Source organism: Coffea eugenioides, chromosome 5, assembly GCF_003713205.1.
Source record: "Coffea eugenioides isolate CCC68of chromosome 5, Ceug_1.0, whole genome shotgun sequence".
NCBI lineage: Eukaryota > Viridiplantae > Streptophyta > Magnoliopsida > Gentianales > Rubiaceae > Coffea > Coffea eugenioides.
The window spans coordinates 45,644,820-45,662,319 of record NC_040039.1 but is presented as its reverse complement, the minus strand read 5'-3'; the positions used below and the strand labels follow the sequence as shown (position 1 = coordinate 45,662,319).

At 33.7% G+C, this 17,500-nt stretch overlaps 1 protein-coding gene across 1 annotated transcript; it reads left to right on the top strand.

Moving 5' to 3' along the window:
- The first annotated feature begins 210 nt into the window (after positions 1-210).
- Positions 211-1,073, top strand: LOC113771847 (UDP-glycosyltransferase 83A1-like). Its single transcript, XM_027316400.1, has 2 exons — positions 211-262; positions 379-1,073. Exons 1-2 carry the CDS (start codon positions 211-213, stop codon positions 969-971), a joined length of 645 nt encoding a protein of 214 aa, XP_027172201.1. The 3' UTR covers positions 972-1,073.
- Positions 1,074-17,500: the final 16,427 nt, after the last annotated feature.

The following is a 17,500-nucleotide window of genomic DNA, read 5'->3' as shown; positions in this document are numbered from 1 at the left end:
AATGGTTAGCAACAATTCCAAGATTGTGGAAAACGTTGACAGATACCAAAATCGGACAAAGAAAGGTACATTCAAGACAAAGGGCACCGTATAAAATGAGAGGCTCAGGAAAACTTGACCACATATTGGTCATTAGACATTTGATGTGCCATGGGTCCTTTACCTAATTAGAAAAAAGATGAATTATAACATATAAATAGGGACACGTATATGGAGATTAGTGGCAGTGTAGTGTTGAAGAAACAATATGGGCATTCCACATGTACTAGCCATACCTTATCCAGCACAAGGTCATGTACTTCCCCTAATGGAACTTGCCCTGTGCCTAGTCAAGAGTGGTATCAAGGTTACATTTGTGAACACGGAATTTGATCACAGACGAGTCATTGAGTCATTATCAGGTGAAGGACCAATCAGTCATTTATGTTGCATTTGGAAGCTTCACAGTTTTGACCAGACAGTTTCAAGAACTGGCTCTAGGCCTTGAATGCACCAATATGCCATTCCTGTGGGTTGTGAGGCGTAATTTAACAGCAGAAACAGATAATGCATATCCAGAAGGTTTCAAAGAGCGAATACAAGGACGAGGAAGATTAGCCACTTGGGCACCTCAACAGCAGGTCCTGAGTCATCCTTCAGTTGCCTGCTTCCTCGGCCACTGTGGTTGGAATTCTACAGTTGAATGTGTAAGCAATGGTGTCCCTTTCCTCCACTGGCCTTACTTTGCAGACCAGTTCAGTAATAGAAGCTACATATGTGATGTTTGGAAGGTTGGATTAGGATTGGATAAAGATGAAAATGGAATCGTTGCACAAGGAGAAGTTAAGAACAAAATTGAGCAGCTAGTCACTGTTAAAGGCTACAAGGAGAGGGCCCTGGATTTAAAAGCAAAGGTTATGAGTAGTCTTAGAGAAGACGGATGTTCTGGCAAGAATTTCAACAACTTTGTCAAGTGGATTAAGGATGATTAGAACAACTATGTGTTCTCTGAGCACGCTTGACTGCCACTTATCAATACAATTTAGCATTGATTCCACTCTACATCAAAGTATTTAGTATATTTTTTTCCTTAAGATTTTGACTTATGCTTTTGCATTTCCTTTTACAGAATAGTTGCATTTAAAAATTTTTAGAACTTCAAGTTTACTTTTCTTGTTTGTTTAGGTGCTAACAACTCGTTGTTTGTCACTCTTAGATGAAACAAGCAAATATTTGTCAATATTTTGTACAAGTAAAAAAGAATTCTCACATTTAAGCGTATATTTGTGAAGACATGATTAGGCAAGTATAGTAAGCTACTACATAGGATGAGGAGATGTATCAAGCTAAAACTGTTCATAAATTTGCCGAATAATTTATGGGCTTAATTACTTTGCCCCCTGAACTTGAGCCTTTGTAACACTTTGCCCCCCTAAACTCGAAATATATACACTTTACCACTTGTGATCAACCTTTTGACAAGATTAAGATGAAGGTATATTTTTCATAACCAAAATATCCTTGGCTAATTCTTAACCAAAATATACCTTCATAACCAAAATATCCTTGGCTAATTCTTAAATACACATAATAATTATAACATAGTAATATACACATTTTTCTTTAATAGTTACTAAATGTATTTAATACAATTACATTATGAATTCGATCTTTTAGCACTAAAATAGATTAGATAATCCACAACAAAGAAGTCTAAGCAACTCAATGTGTTTTTTCTTAATGCTTATAGACTTATATATATATATATATATATTTTGCTTATGTTTTTTCAATGTGAAATAAAATTAATTAGTGCATTTGGAATAAAATTTATTTGCTTATATTTTTTTATTGTAGTACTTTTTAATGTGTTTTATACTTTTTTATGAGATAAAAACAAGATTAAAAAATAAATATGTATTGAAAACATGATTTTTGCCCTCTTGATAATTTTATTTTTGTACATGATAAAATGAGACGAGTTTAAGAATTTAGAGAGTAAAGCATCCACCACAAAAATTTAAAAACTAAAGGAAGAATCAAGATATAATTTAAGGGTGCCAAATGAAATTAACCCTAAATAAATCAACGGTATGTTGAACATAGTATGACAAATCATGCAATAAAACATGTTTGGCGTAAGAGAGCCATGACTTCATGTGTGGGTACTAGTATCAACAAACAAACACCCGTTCAAGACAAAAGGCCGTTCCATGTAAACAGTTTTTCCTAAAAGACTTGCAAATCAAAACTGTCAGCGAAGTTACTGAATCACAAGAAAATAGTAAGTGCAGCAATCAGCATCCTATTCATTTTAGTGCAACAAATCAATCTGAAGAAACAGTAGATCTATGGATGTTTTACTATATTTTTGACATCCTTAATTGGCAAAAACTTTCATTGAAATTAATAACTTTCTTTTGTGCATAGATTATCTAGTGTAACATGTGTGTATATTTTCCTCATCGTAGAGAAGCAGTGTCTTAAATTACACAAGAAATTGTTGGAGTAAAAATACTTTTGCTATATCTTATTCAACAATTTGCCGTCATAGGTATTACTTGTTGATGGCCAAGTTTGAATGAGCAAAGTAGCAAAAATTTAACTATACGTTGAGTATAAAAAACTGAATTTCCATTTTTACCGTTGTTTAGTCGAATTTCGTCCAAAAATATGATTTACTCACAACCTCAATTTGGTACAAAATTGACATTTGTTAGGAATTAGAATTTTTTTTTTAAGAGAGAAACAATAGCAGTTTAAATGCAATGAAAATTTGGTATATATATATATATATATATATATATATATATATGTAAAAGCAACAAGAAGTTGTGAGGCCATGCAAATTGGAAACCCTAAATATTGCAAATTAATAAGAATTGGCCGTCATGTTGTCCTAGAAATAACAACAGCATGATTCGTACGGCCGTCAAGTTGTCCTTGAAATTATAGGATAGTTTAGTTCCAATGGTGCTATTAAGTGACTGTTTGCTCCACAACAGAAATTTTGCTCCCATTGTCTTCAGACTTAAATGCAATTTCTTGAAATATGTTTAAAAGTCATCACTAACTTTAATTCTCTTCGGCCACTTGGGTAATATCTATATATCATGCTGCATTTCGAAGAGGCTATACTATATATGAGCATAGTAGTAGCTGTATCATGTATGACATGGAAGAGCTGGTGAATTGCTTAAGATCAACTTTTACAGCTTAAACATGGGCTTTGGCAGCTGACGGATGGAGATGTATAGCATATGTAATTTACAACAGGACGCAACAAAACCATCGTCTGCCTCAGTTCCTGTGAATATGTACTCAATGCCCACTTTGACAAAATAATAAAGAAAAAAGGAAAAGAAAAACTTGTCTAACAATTTTAATACCTCTAACAGAATATCTGTAAATAGTAAAAGATATTCAACATAGGAAAATATTGTATAAAGGCCAAATTTTATACAAAGACACGCAACTTTTGCTTAATTTCTGTTAAGGTTGGGCACATAATTTTGTGGTGAATTGTTAAGTGGCTAATTGTGCATATAATTGGTGAATATTTTCCCTTTGTTTTGCTAAAATATGGCGTTAATCGATATATTTCACTCATATTTGAATTTCAGTATTGTTTGTTTGTAGGAGTTGTTAGTGAGAATGAAGTAAAAGGCACGTTAAAAGTCGACTTTGCAAAAGACGTCTTGTAAAGCGTGCCCACGCTTTGTCAAACTCGAAGTGGTGCTTCTAAAGGTCCATGTCCAGAAGAGCTTTCGTTATAAAGCGTGCCCACGCCTTATTTGACAAAGCAGTCAAAAGTTCGCAGGACATGAGATCAATCTGTCAATTGATCAAGAAACCAGTTGCAGCCCATGATTTTACATATTAGTCATGGAAGTGGATATCTTGAGGGGTTATGACTTGATGTAATTTATTTTGGAAACCAATTGATAAGTCTTGATTGGTTAGTTTAGTTTAAGTAGGAGTCCTAGAAAGAAAAGGGAAGCCCATCCTTATTAACAGGGGAGAAAACAGACGTGGGCTCGGATTCTTTCTCTAGCTCTAATTCTTTTTTCTCTTTTTCTCTACAATAAACCCTAGTATTCCTTGTAGCCGCGACTCGACCATGAGGAGCGGCTAATTTCTTTTCTAGTTGAAGGATAATTGAAGCTTTGGTTTGACAATTCTGTGAGATCTAATTTGATTTATTTGCTTCATCTATTTCTGAGTATTTATATATTCTCTATCATCCATGTTTATGATTATTTTCTACAGTTAAATACCTGATCAATATTTAATTGTTGAAATAGTCTATTGCCATCTAAAATATCAAATCCATAATTGTTTGATGGTTTTAGTATCTGTGGCGCGTGATGTAATTTGATCGTAAAAGAAACTTTCGAATCTATGTCACGGGAATATATAATCTAACTTAAATGAACCGAGCTTGTGTGTTTGTTAGTTAGAATTGGTAGCTTCTCTAATTATTAATGCTGTCAATAGGTTAAATCCTAAGAGCTTGTTTAGGGTTGCTTAATTGGCAAGAGAAATAGCCACAGAGCGTGTTGTGGTTATCGAAACAGTAAGGCGAAGCAGGTTGTCAGAGCGTGTTGAAGATCATAACCAGTTTATTCATGAATAAGTGATTTCACCTTTGTATCGATGATTAGTTAAATGAACCAAAGTGGAGATTAGACCTTCGACTAGAGTGTTGCCTTTTCTTGATTTAGTTTTATTTAATTTTGTGATACTGTTTTTATTTTTATTCAAGTGAGCTATTTGGTTAATTTCTCCTAATCCCCCATTTTTCACAAAGAAATAAATCACCCAATCCCTGTGGATACGACCCTATTCACCGCTACACTCGAATTCATATTTTTAGAGTAGGAACTTTTATTTTTGCTGGTTTGACAAGCCAACATGAATCTAAAGACATTTATAGTTCTGATCACGTCAAAAGTGTGCACAATTGGCATACTAGAAATTTAGTGAAGTGTCACTTTTATTAGCTAGTATAATTCCGCTCTCCTTGCAGAAAATTTTCAGAAAAATACTAAATATGAATCCTATAGTCGCCAAATGATCTAGAATCAGAATCCAGTTTTAGAATTAGATAGTATGTAAACTTAAATATAACAACAATTGAATTGAACACAATCCCACATATCATGCGATAAACATGTTTCGAGTTAAATAGCAGTGAGTGCTTCATCTTTACGTACTTGCATCTGCTAAGTACAAACAAAAATCACTCCAAACAGAAAACTAATTCAATCAGTCCATTTGGATTTTCCTGTTTTTTAAAAATAAGTTTTTCAAATACAATACGACAGTAATATAGAAACAAAAACAACTCAAAAAAATCTCATACAAAAGTTTTTCATATACGCTGCTACAGTAAAGTTTTTCAAAAACACATCAAAAAATAGCTAATCCAAAGTCAACTAATTGAACATACAAATTTTATTAATTTAAAGAGGTATTAATTGAGTAATAAATTTATCGATTGAACTTACAATTCAAGGAAACACTCATTTAATCAACTAAAGTTTTATTTTATTTTATAAAAATATGAATTATTCTATTAATAAAAGGAGGCTGAAAATCTAAGGAATATAAATCAATCCATATCTACTTGATTGCAAGTATAATTTAATTCTATTAATGTCTTCAATAGACATACGTAAAAGTAAAATATTGGAACATTGGATTTTAATTGACAGGAAGGAAACAAAAAGTAAAAGATAGTTTTCTGAAGAATTCCTAAAATGGTTTATAATTTATTTTTTTTTGTAAAATATAGTTTCAGGAATTCTTAATAAAATTATCTTTTATTTTTGTTGTCTTTCCTACTAATTAAAATCTAACGCTCAAATATTGTAGTTCTAAAGCATTTATTTTAAAATCTATGTACCCTAATAATCATTTAATGGTTCATATAATGTGTATAAAATGCCAACTTCATTTCAAACTTAATTGATAACCTATTTAAATAACAAAAAAAAAGAGATCAACATAGTTTGCAAAAAGTTATATATTTCTTATATTTTAAAGAAATATTTAATTAAGTTTTTAAATTATCATTAGAAAAAATAATAGAAATCATTATCAATTAATTATTAATAACGAGAAACAATAATATATATCTATTATATCAAATTTGATTTTAACTATGTAAAAGAAAAGAAACATATGACATATTTTTTATCATAAATAAATAAAATTAAAATTAAAAAGAAAAATAAATTTAATTAGAATTCTTATTATCCATTTAATATTTTTTCCATTCTAATTTGAATCTTAATTATGCTAAAATCTTTAATATCACTATTTAAAATGAAAGAAAATATAATGATTGAAAATCAGAACATTGGAGACCAAAATTACAAAGTCAAAGTTGTTGACTAACATCAATTTCATGTTGACCACTAGTCATTGTTCCATTTCTATTTTTCGTCCTAAATTTCCTAAAATCACAAACTTTGGGGAATAGATTTGTTTTGGCCGAAATATTGGAGACTAATTTGGCACACGAGCTAAACATTAGGGATCAAAACTTCAATTCTCTACCATTTAATTTCAATTGTCACATTGATCTTTCCCATTTCTTTTCAAATAAAATGCTTCTAATTTATGATTAAAGATGAGGTAATCAAATAATTTTCTTCAAAATTAGAGTATGAACAAGTTGGCTTGCTCAAAAGAGACGAGGGTTATTCTTACGGTTTGGCATTACTAAATTTCGGTATATTATTCATGGCTTTCGGCGAATGGTAAATGTTTCATTTTGAATTTGCTTGTTTGATCTAGAGAGTTGTTCATAAATTTATGCAAAAACAAGGTTTTCTTTTTTTCCTTTGAGAAAGATACAAGACCGATTAATTTGCATTCTACATCTATGCCTTCCACTTGGATTTAATAATAAAGTAGTATATGCTTTTACAATTTGAGAATTAGAAGTGAGACATGGAAATTGTTTGAAGGCATAATGGTATTACCATTTGTGGCACAAAAAAAATTCAACGGAAGCAATTTTAGCATATAAAGATATGTGGGAAGAGGAGGAGAACAAATACACAAATAAATAACTAATGATTTTATTAACTCAAATTTTAACAACAATAATACCAAATCATAACCTTTCGTTCATGACGTGTGCGGGGTATACATATAATATTTAACTCATCCACAATCAAGTTTTACATTTATAAACTCTTAAATACCCCACATGCGATTTATCGCAAGTATACGAATCGTGAGCAAGTATAGGGTATTAAGGGTCGATCCCACAAGGAAGATTGCAATTACCGACACTACTAAAGCTTCTCTATTATTTAAACTATCAATGAATTATAATAAGTAAAACCTACTGAACTTATACAAGAAAATAACAAATGGAAGCTCCTTGGGTTGTGATATCCCTAACTACTCATGCAAGTGTGACTTTTGGATCATTGAGTACTACTATCTAGGTTAGCTATGGTGTAATTTCCTTATGCATTTGAATCCTACTTTCGTAGTGAATCAATTATACTCATAACTAATCCATATCTATTTTCATGGTTATGAAATTAGTTACAAGTTCATTGCTTCAATGAAATTACATGAAATTAATCATCAAAACCACATAGGTGCACCACTACTCTCGTGAGTGTTGCACCTCTTAAACCAGTGTTGAATCTCAATTTTCATTGCAGAAACAATACCTTAGATAATCAAGATTAATGGTACCAGATTAATAATGATTTAAAGAGCTAAAGTACTAAATAACTTGCTCAAATACTAGTAATCAAATAGCCAAATAATAACACTAACAATCATAGGAAATTCAACCAAACCCAAGGCATAAACTTTAAAGACACATCATAAACACAAAATCCAGAATTTGTATATTAACTAAACTTAGAATCAAGTACAAAAGATAAAGAGTTGGAAAGAAAATTAACCCTTGTCACATGAGCTCTTCCCTTGCCTTCTTCATCTCAATCTTCATCTTTGCCTAGCTAATAAACAAGTAGGATGAACTATACTACTCTATACTCAACTACTAAACTAATTGAACTAAGAAAAACTAGTAAGAACTACATTTTTGTGGAGTTTCTCTAGCCTCCCAAAGTTATGAAAATGTTCTTTAGCCTTAATAACAAGATAAAAATGACAATTTAAAAAATGACACAATTTTTTAAAAGATATCCTTGAGAATCTAAGTCATTTGTGCGAGCAGGATTAGTATATTTCATCCTTCATCTCACTTTCGTACCAAATTACCAATTTTTATTCACTTCTATTTGTTCTCTATGTGCAATTTTAGTTACAACACTTAGACATGGCTACGGTCTCAAAACGGTCAGTTTTAGTTTAAAAATCAACAGTTCCAGATCTTCTCAAAGATGGAACCTGAGCTAGCCCTTATAGGGATGATTACGATTACGGTTCTTAAACCATCAATTCCAATCTAGTTTCAATTTTTATTTTACTCCGCTTATAGTTCTAGTTCTCTTAGTTATGTTTAAACACTTATTATGATTATAAAAATTGAATTTTAGAAAATAAGATAGGAAAAAAAAAGAACTTTATTATATTATCATGTGCAAGAAAAAAGAAAAATAATCAAATTTTGTGAAAAAATACTTCGTTTTTTATTACATTTGATTAGTCTTGAAGTTAGATTTGTTATAGGATCTAGGCTGACTAATGAGATGGGATAATGTATTGTTAGGTTAGGATTGAGCTACTAGTGTTAGGTGTTAATTACTGATATTAAATTCTAAATTGGCCAAATAGGTTTAAATAGCCGGTGTTCTTTTAGACGGCAGGTGTTCTAAATCATCAGTTTCAGCTCTGATTCAAAATTTTGGTGAATATGAACCTGAACTTGTAGTTACAGTTATGATTTTGGTTCAATTTCCAAAATTTGGTTTCAATTCCGGTTCAACAATCGCCGATTCAATTTCGGTCTGATTTCGATTCAAATTTGAACCATGGCCATCCCTAACAAAACTAAGGTTCTATGCCACTATTGTTTCATTTGAATATAATTGTTCTATATTATTAATGCACCATGAATGAAAATATTGTTTGAATATAAGCCATAGCATTTGGCTTAAGTAAAAGGCTTGGTTAAATTATCAATTTGATATAAGGTTGTTCAAATTCTGAAATTAGTCATTGGATATTTATAGCTGAAATTCAGTTTAGTTTCTAATAGGCTATATACCTCAGCTTAACCTACGTACAATTTACTCTTCTGATATTTTTCTACTTTATTGGTGTAATATTTTCGCTCACTGTGTTAAAGGAAATATTTCTAATATTTAAAGTGTTAATTAGTTTTGTTGCTAGTATCCTATGAATGGTGATGAAAATTAAACTAAGCTATTCTATTTTTTTATTTCCTAATTATTTTAGTTTCTTATTTTGGTCTCTAGTCCTACTACAATTTAGTTTCCTTAAGTTCTAATGCATTAAGTCAAGTTTGATTCATATTAGTAGTCTGTAATCGTCTATTCTATCATGGAATTGGAAATATCCTTGGGCCAGTTAAGTTTCCTTTTGTGAAGTAGTGTTGGTCAAGAATACTAGTCCTAGTACTAGTTGGTTTAGGTTTAGTCTCGGGTCTCTATATATACTTATAGTGGTGCTAGGTAATTTTTGAAGAGTTGAGTTGAATTCTGAGAGCTGGTTTGGAGGAAAGTCTTATAGTTGAGATAGTTGAGATTTGTGAGTTGTTGTGAACGAAAGGCTATGACTTAGTATTGTTATTGTTGAAATTTGAGTTCACAAAATTGATAGGGCATAATTTGTTGTTAATTTTATGATTAATTTCCCTCTTTGTCCTTGTCAAATATTATTTTAATTGTTGAAATGTACTTATATTTGGTATTTGGCCCTAATTACAGGAAGTGGAGCAACCAAGTGCTAAAAAGGAGACTTTATTGAGAAAAACACTCCACACATGGGAAGTTCTAAAAGGAAATACAAGCCGGGCTCCACAGGATGCTACAAAAAGGGATTTCCTATCTTTATGCTGAAAAGGGTGGACTTGTACTAGGAGTCTTACGGGTAAAGAGGAAACTAAAAAACAAGGACTTTGGCAAAGCTCCAATTCTTTGGCCCTTGGACTCTCAATTCAGTGGGAACCACTAGAGATAGCATTAGACTTTCTTTTGGCTTTAAAAAGGGAGAAACGTACAGGAGGTTTTCTTATCAATAGTTTTAGCTTAGTTTTTTAGCATAGTTTTAGTTTTATTCTTTCTTGGTTTTTTTATGGCCTGGACCTCAATTAAATTACGTGGAGATTTTCTCATGAGGCGTGGCTAAGTTTCTCATCTAGTCGAGGAACAACGGAGGACTTGGTTCTACTAAATTTGTGAGATCGAATTAGTTTTTATTTATTTCCATTATTCACTGGTATTCGTCTATCTTCTACTTTATGTTCATATGGTTGTTTTATTATTCGATTATCCAGGGCCCGGATTCTAGATTAATTCAATAACCTGAAGCCAATTAGGGTAGTTAAATCCGTAATTGTTTAATTATTCTAAACTGGTGGCAACTGGCATGATTGGGTTTGTGTCAGGGAGATAGGCAGGCTAACTTAAAGAGACCTGACAAGAATATATTTTACGTATTTTTTAGTGTGTTTTATTAGTTAATTTTGGTTTGATTATTTAGTTTAATAACTAAAATAACTAAGGTTTTGGTAAAAATCTACATTTTATGTTAAAGTGGCTAACATTGCATTTCTATTGATTTTTATGGGAAAAACTTCATATTTTGTAGGTTTAATGATTCAATCATCAAATGAAGTGCATTGAGAAGATATTTGGATGATTGATGATGGATTAAAGTGGTGAAAAATAAATATGAAGTGTAAAGGGAAGAAATGCAATTTGAGGACAAAAATCAAGAAAAGTCAGCTTTGACAATTCAGACACATTTTCGTATTTTGACTATATCAGGAGGTACAATGATCGGATCAAGGTGATCTTGGTACCATTTTGAAGCTAAGCGATATATCTACATTTGGTATGAAGACATCAAAGTCCAATTCAGCCGTTTTCTTGGTCAAAAGGTCGAAACACAGAAACTTATCTGGATGGTCGAAAGCTGAAGCCCAGAATTGACCAGTCTATGGTATTTTGACCATATCTCCGTCCACCGATCTCCAAATTAGATGATTCTTGAAGCATTGGAACGCTAATTCAAAGGGCTACAACTTTTGTGTTTTCCACAAAAGCCAGTTCAGCCTTTATGATAGAGAAAATCGCAGTTGAAGTAAGAACAAAGTGAATACGCGAGTACACAAAACGTGACTTGTAACCGCGTTTTGTGTAGGCGCGTTTTCTGGCCGCAATTCTGCAATTTGCTCAGTCAATTCTCTTATGTTCAAACTACTTTCCAGCTACAATCTGCAAGAGAATTCGGTGCACATGCTTCAGAAGACAAAAGGGTAGACAAGGTGGCTTATTTTCAAGTCAAAAACATTTGTTATTGACTATCCTAACAAAGTTGAGATTTGGGAATCAAAAGGTGGAATTTGACTTGGAAAAATGGAGCTCTTGAGCAGCTTATATGCAGAGACATTTGGGAGATCTGAGGACATTCATTATCATACGGGAGAAGCTTGAAGAGTGCAGAAATGTAGTTCTTCCATTTCCTTAGTGTAGGATAGTGTAGTAAGTGTAGTTCATCCATTCTTGTATAATGGCTAGATTAGGATGAAAATGGAGATGAAGAAAGAGAAGTTGAAGCTCAAGTGACATGGGTTATCTCTTCTCGAACTCTTTATCTTTTGTATTGGATTCTTAAATATAGTTAATATGCAAGTTCTGGAATTTATGTCTATTATGTGTTTCTAAAGTTTATGCCTTGGGTTTGGTTGAACTTTCTATGATTGTTAGTGTTTATCATTTGGCTATTTAACTGCTATGATTTGAGCAAGTTATTTAGCACTTTAACTCTTTAAATCATGATTAATATGGTACCATTAATTGTGATTATCTAAGGTGTTATTTCTGCAATGAAAATTGAGATTTAACATTAGTTCAAGAAGTGCTAAACATAGGGAGTACACTCACGAAAGTAGAGGTGCACCTATGTGGTTTTTAGTGATTCATTTCATGTAATTTCACTGAAGAAATGAACTTGTAGCTAATTTCATAACCATGAGAATAGGTATGGATTAGTTATAAGTATAATTGATTCACTACGAAAGTAGGATTCAAATGCATAAGGAAATTACACCATAATTAGCCTAGATGTAGTATTAATGATCCAAATATAGCACTTGCATGAGTAGTTAGGGATACCACAACCTAAGGAGCTTTCATTTGTTATTTTATATAATTTCAGTAGGTTAAATTTGTTATAATTCATTGATAGTCTAAATAATAGAGAAGCTTTAGTAATACCGGTAATTGTTCACTCTTCCCTGTGGGATCGACCCGATATATACCCTAAACTACTAGTTGATCTGTATACTTGCAGTGAACGGGTGTAATTCGGTATTTTTTAGCTTGCACGTATGTAAAATACCCGTCAAGACCCTCGTAGCGTGTTGATTGGTTAGAATTAGGCTTTTCTAATTATTCATGCAATTAGGGAATTGAACTTCTATGGTCGTACCTAGGGTTATTTCCTGATTAGAGAAATAGTCAACGGTCGTACCTTGGCTATCGACAAATTGAGGAAGAGTTGGTTGTTTATCGCGTGTATGACAACTATAACTAATTTATCAGATAGTAACTGGAATAATCCTTGCATCTGTGATCGAATTAAGTGAACCATCTCCGAAGTTGTCTCTTGGCTAGAGTTCGTCCATTATTATTTTTATTGTGATAATTAGTTATTTGAGTTGTAGTTATTTTATTTTATTTTAATTTATTCCAAGTAATTTAGTTACTATCATTTTCAAAAACCCCCCATATCTGGAACTTGAGAAGAAATTAAATTATCCCCAGTCCCTGTGGATTCGACCCTGCTTACCGCTATATACAGAATTTGTATTTTATTTAAGCAGGTATTTATTATTGCACAGGTTTGACGCCTGTCAATTTTTGGCGCCGTTGCCGGGGACTGGTGCCAGATTAATTTGTTTCTTTTTGAGTTCATTTGTATTTTTATTTCCATTTATTTCTCTTATTTTTTTTTTTAAATACTAGTTTATGGCTTCTAACACTCCGTATTTTGGTGATTTACTGGATTTTGTTTCCGAGGAAGGCAATGAGACTGATTTTTTTTCTAAGTTTGCATATTTAGAGGCACTAAACTCTATTAGAGAAAGAATGGCTGCTGCAACCTGTGAAATTTGTTATGCCAGGGATCATTCGACCGGTATGTGCCCCGAATATCAAGATAATCTGAGTGTCCCACTCAATAATTATGGAGATTTTTCACCCTGGTCTCAAACGTGGTATGACCCTTATTCAAATGGGTATGAGCAAGGATGGTGGGATGATTCCAATTTTAATTATCAACAAAGGCCAATAGATTTTCAACAGCTAGAGTCTCAAGAACCGTCATCCATGTCAGGTATGTCTCTTGAAGAAATAGTTGAATTAATAGCTACTAACACATATCAAATTCAACAGGAGGTACATCAACTTCAACAGGAGACACAAAAGATGAGTAAAGAGATGAAAGAAGGAAGGCGTGAATGGGCATCTAAAATGAGCAAATTGATTTCTCCAGTTTATGAAGAATTGCCCTCACCGACTATTATCGGCCATAAGAAAGACGAGAGTGCAATTATTCTGACAAATGATATGGTACTGCAAGAGTCTCAAGAAGAAGAATCTAAAGATGCAGTTGAAAAGAAAGTTAAATCGCAAGAATTGAGACCCCAACATCAAATGGTGCAAGTGAATGAATCCAGTGAACAATCCAAATGCGGTGACATCTCCTCCATTCCTTGATCAATATTTTTCTGACTTTTATTCTTTAATTCCTGTTAGTGAGATTGATTTTATTATATCAGACGATTTTGAATTTCATGCCAGGAATAAGTTAAGAGTCATGATGGCAAAATATCTCGGACCAATAAGTGCTCTTGATGGAGGAGTGAGTGAAGATTTAAGGTCATCACTTGTTTGTTTGGCGCCATCTACTGATCCATGGAAGTCCGTAGCTCGTGTGCTCAAGAATTGCTCTATTTACGAGGGATATCAGGACTACATAGAAGATGAAGCGCTGAAACGAGCTACACGATTTTATCCTCCATGAATAAATATGACGATGTCTAGCCAAAAACATTAAAGAAAGGCGCTGCTTGGGAGGCAACCCAAGGCTTCTTTTGTTTTAGTTTTCTTATATTTTTGAAATTTTTTGTTGAGTGTTAGTGTCATTTATTGGGTTTTTGTTTTATGGCAGGAAGCAGGAAGTTAGACATGCCCACGCTAGGTGGTCACGCCTAAGCAGTGAAGTTTTGGAATTGACGGTCAGAAGATTATAGCTTCCAAGGCGTGCCCACGCCTTCCAGCCTTTGCGCCAACGACAGTCAAAGATTGACCAGGATACTCTCTAATCCCACCTTCTACTTTTCTCTTTTCTTGTCTTGTATGGCCTTGTCAATTTCCATTGTCTCAGTTTCTACTTTTCAATTTTCTTTGTTTTGTCTGAGTTTTTCAAGGTTTCCCACTTGTCCACCGCCACTAGAAACTTTCTCTCTCCTTCTCGCGCCATCCATCGCACGTCGCTGCCTTCCCCACCGTCACTATCTCTCTCATCAGACAGCTTTTTTTGCTCACATTGGATTCCAACCACCTCACCCTCCTCTGCTTTAGTGTCTCACTGCACCCTCTCGGTGGTCAGGGAAGTTTCTCTCCTTTTCTCCTTATACTTCATTCATCTTTTCTACATTGAGGACAATGTAGGTATTAGGTGTGGGGGGATGGCTTCCATTATTATCTCCTTTTGCTTTGCTTTTAAAACAAAAAAAAAAAAGAGAAACACCAAAAAAAAATGAAAAAAAAAGAGGAGGAAAATGAAGAAAAAAAAGAAAGAAAAAAAGTGTAGTTAGTTGAGTTCTTTGCTATGATGAATAACTCAATCAAGGTGCATGGGCATGTTGTTAGATATACTAGCTATGCATTTCGTTTTGCCTTGACAGTATTGTTGAATGTTGGATATACTGGACTTGACCCACTTTTGTGACTTTTGGGAGCTTTTGATCCATGCATGAGCACATTATTCTTGTTTGCTCTATTTTTGTTTGATTGAGTGGGTATCACACATGGTATCGGCATTCTAGAACTTGCTATTTTATACATGTCGAGACCACATTTTGTTGAACTGGATGCATTTGAAATGATAAGGGCATTTAGGATTTGACCTTCTTTAACTTTCTACAAACCATGCCTTCATCTTATTTCCGAATAGTGAACCAACTTGAGTTTTTATCCTTTACTTTTGCTTGTTAGCCTTGTTTGATAACCCATGACCTTTTTAGACTTTCTTGTTCAATCTTGTGTCATTAAGGGATGTCTGAAATTCATTACTTGTGCAAGGCAAATAAATCTATGGGCACAAGTGTTGTCAAAAAGATGTTGTATGGTGCTGTTTCTGTACATCTGAGATCGAAAGAAAAGCCAAGAAAAAAAAATAAAGAAAAGAAAAAAAAAAGGGAAAATCGGTAAAAAGCTGGTGAGCAGAAGACTCTGTCTTCCAGGGTGTGCCCACGCCTTGCTAGACGTCCTCTCCAAAAAAAAAGAGGAACGATTTTCGACACTTGCACAATGAAAACAGTAAATGAAAATGCCCTACTTGAGAAATTGCCCCGGTAAAGCATTCTGGTTATGTAGTGGATATTGGACATTCTCTTGACACATTATACCCTATTTTTACCTTCTTATCCCGCCTTTTTCCTAAACCCCATTACAATCCTATTAAAGTCCCTTTGATTTGTGTATTTAGTTCACTTTTGAGTGGTGGAGATGTGATAAATGTGCAAGCCTATGGTAATGCCATTCTGTGATGTTGATTTGAGCGTTCCTAGTATTCATATATTTTCTTTGAATTACAACCTGTCCGGTGTGTTCTCATTTTGGCGACACTGTCAGGGATCTGAGGTGCTTATGCTAGTATAGATCACCACATGACCTTTGTTTCCCTGGTTGTATCTCTGAGCTTCGAAATGCTTGAGGGCAAGCATTGTCTAGGTGTGGGGGGATTTGATGGAGCGGTTATTTGGAACATTTTGCACTGTTATTTTGTCTTAATTTTGGCTACTTACTGTGCTGAGTATTGAGGTTTAGCTCATATTTCATATTTGTATGAATTATAGGTGGTTGGTGTAAAAAATGCTTTTACGAGGCAAAATTCCAGAAGACTCTCTATTTCATGGTGTGACCACGCCAGAGAAAGGAAGAGGTACATCAAAAGGACGGACTCGCGGGATTAATTGAAGAAAAGCCAACTAAGGATGCCGGTCCACGCGAACCCGAAGCACTGGATCAGAACCTTTAAACAAGAGCTTTGCTCCTGGGTGGACTTCTCCTGCGGCATTATATAAGAAAACAAGCAAAGGGACCCGCGACACTAAGAAGCAATAGATTAGCTTTAGTTTTATGTTTCCCTAGCCGTCAGACGTCGTAAACTTTCGTTTTGCTTTTGGCTGGGAGGCTTTTGACTCTTTCGTTTTTACTTTGGCTCTGTACAATTTTCGTTGGCTTTTGCGTTATGCTTGTGGGCTTCAGTAGAAACATCAACGCAAAGACAAGGAAGACTTTTTCCTTCTTCTTTCTTCAGTGCTTCATCGTTCCAAATTCTATGATGTTTGCGCGGATGTTTTCAATTAAATCACATGGGATTGACATGATGAGGCGCGGCTAATTTTCTCCTCTACTCAGAGGTCGACGCGAGGACGCGGTCCATAACATCTGTGAGATCTAATCGAATTTTATTAATTCTTCCAATTGTTACTATTCGTGCGTTTTCTGAATTAATTGTTCATGGGTATTTTATTAATTGAATATCAACGGCCGGGTATTTGATTTAATTTAATAGCCTACTGCCACGTTAATTAAATAGAATCCGTAATTGTTCATTTAGTTAACACCTCGTGGCAACCACCATAATTGGTTTTATGATGGGGAAACGCAAGATCTAATTTAAATAAACCCTCTTAGCGTGTTTATTGGTTAGGGTTGGGTTCTTCTAGCTTTAATGCAATTGGGTAATTAAATTCCTACGGTCGTACCTAGGGTTGTTATCTAGTTAGAGAAGCAGTCAATGGTCGTACCTTGACTGTCGAAAAAGTAAGGAAGAACTGATTGTCAGAGCTTATTAATAGCTATAACCAACCTAGTGATAAATGGATGAAATATCTTTGCATCGATGGGCATTTAATTGGACCGTGCCTGAGCAGTTGATCCTTTGGGTAGAACTTTTATTAATTGCTATTTTTAGTAAATTGTGCTTTGTGAGTTAGTTTTGAATTTTGTTTGTTTTATTTTATTTTTTATTTTCCTCCCATCAAAAACCCCCCATACTCTGAACTCGAGAACAAACGAATTATTCCCAATCCCTG

Coding starts and splice junctions, on each gene's coding strand:
- LOC113771847 (XM_027316400.1), top strand. CDS start 211: ATGGAGATTAGTGGCAGTGTAGTGTTGAAGAAACAATATGGGCATTCC. Junction 263..378: donor ACAATATGGGCATTCCACAT/GTACTAGCCATA, acceptor ATTTGATCACAG/ACGAGTCATTGAGTCATTAT.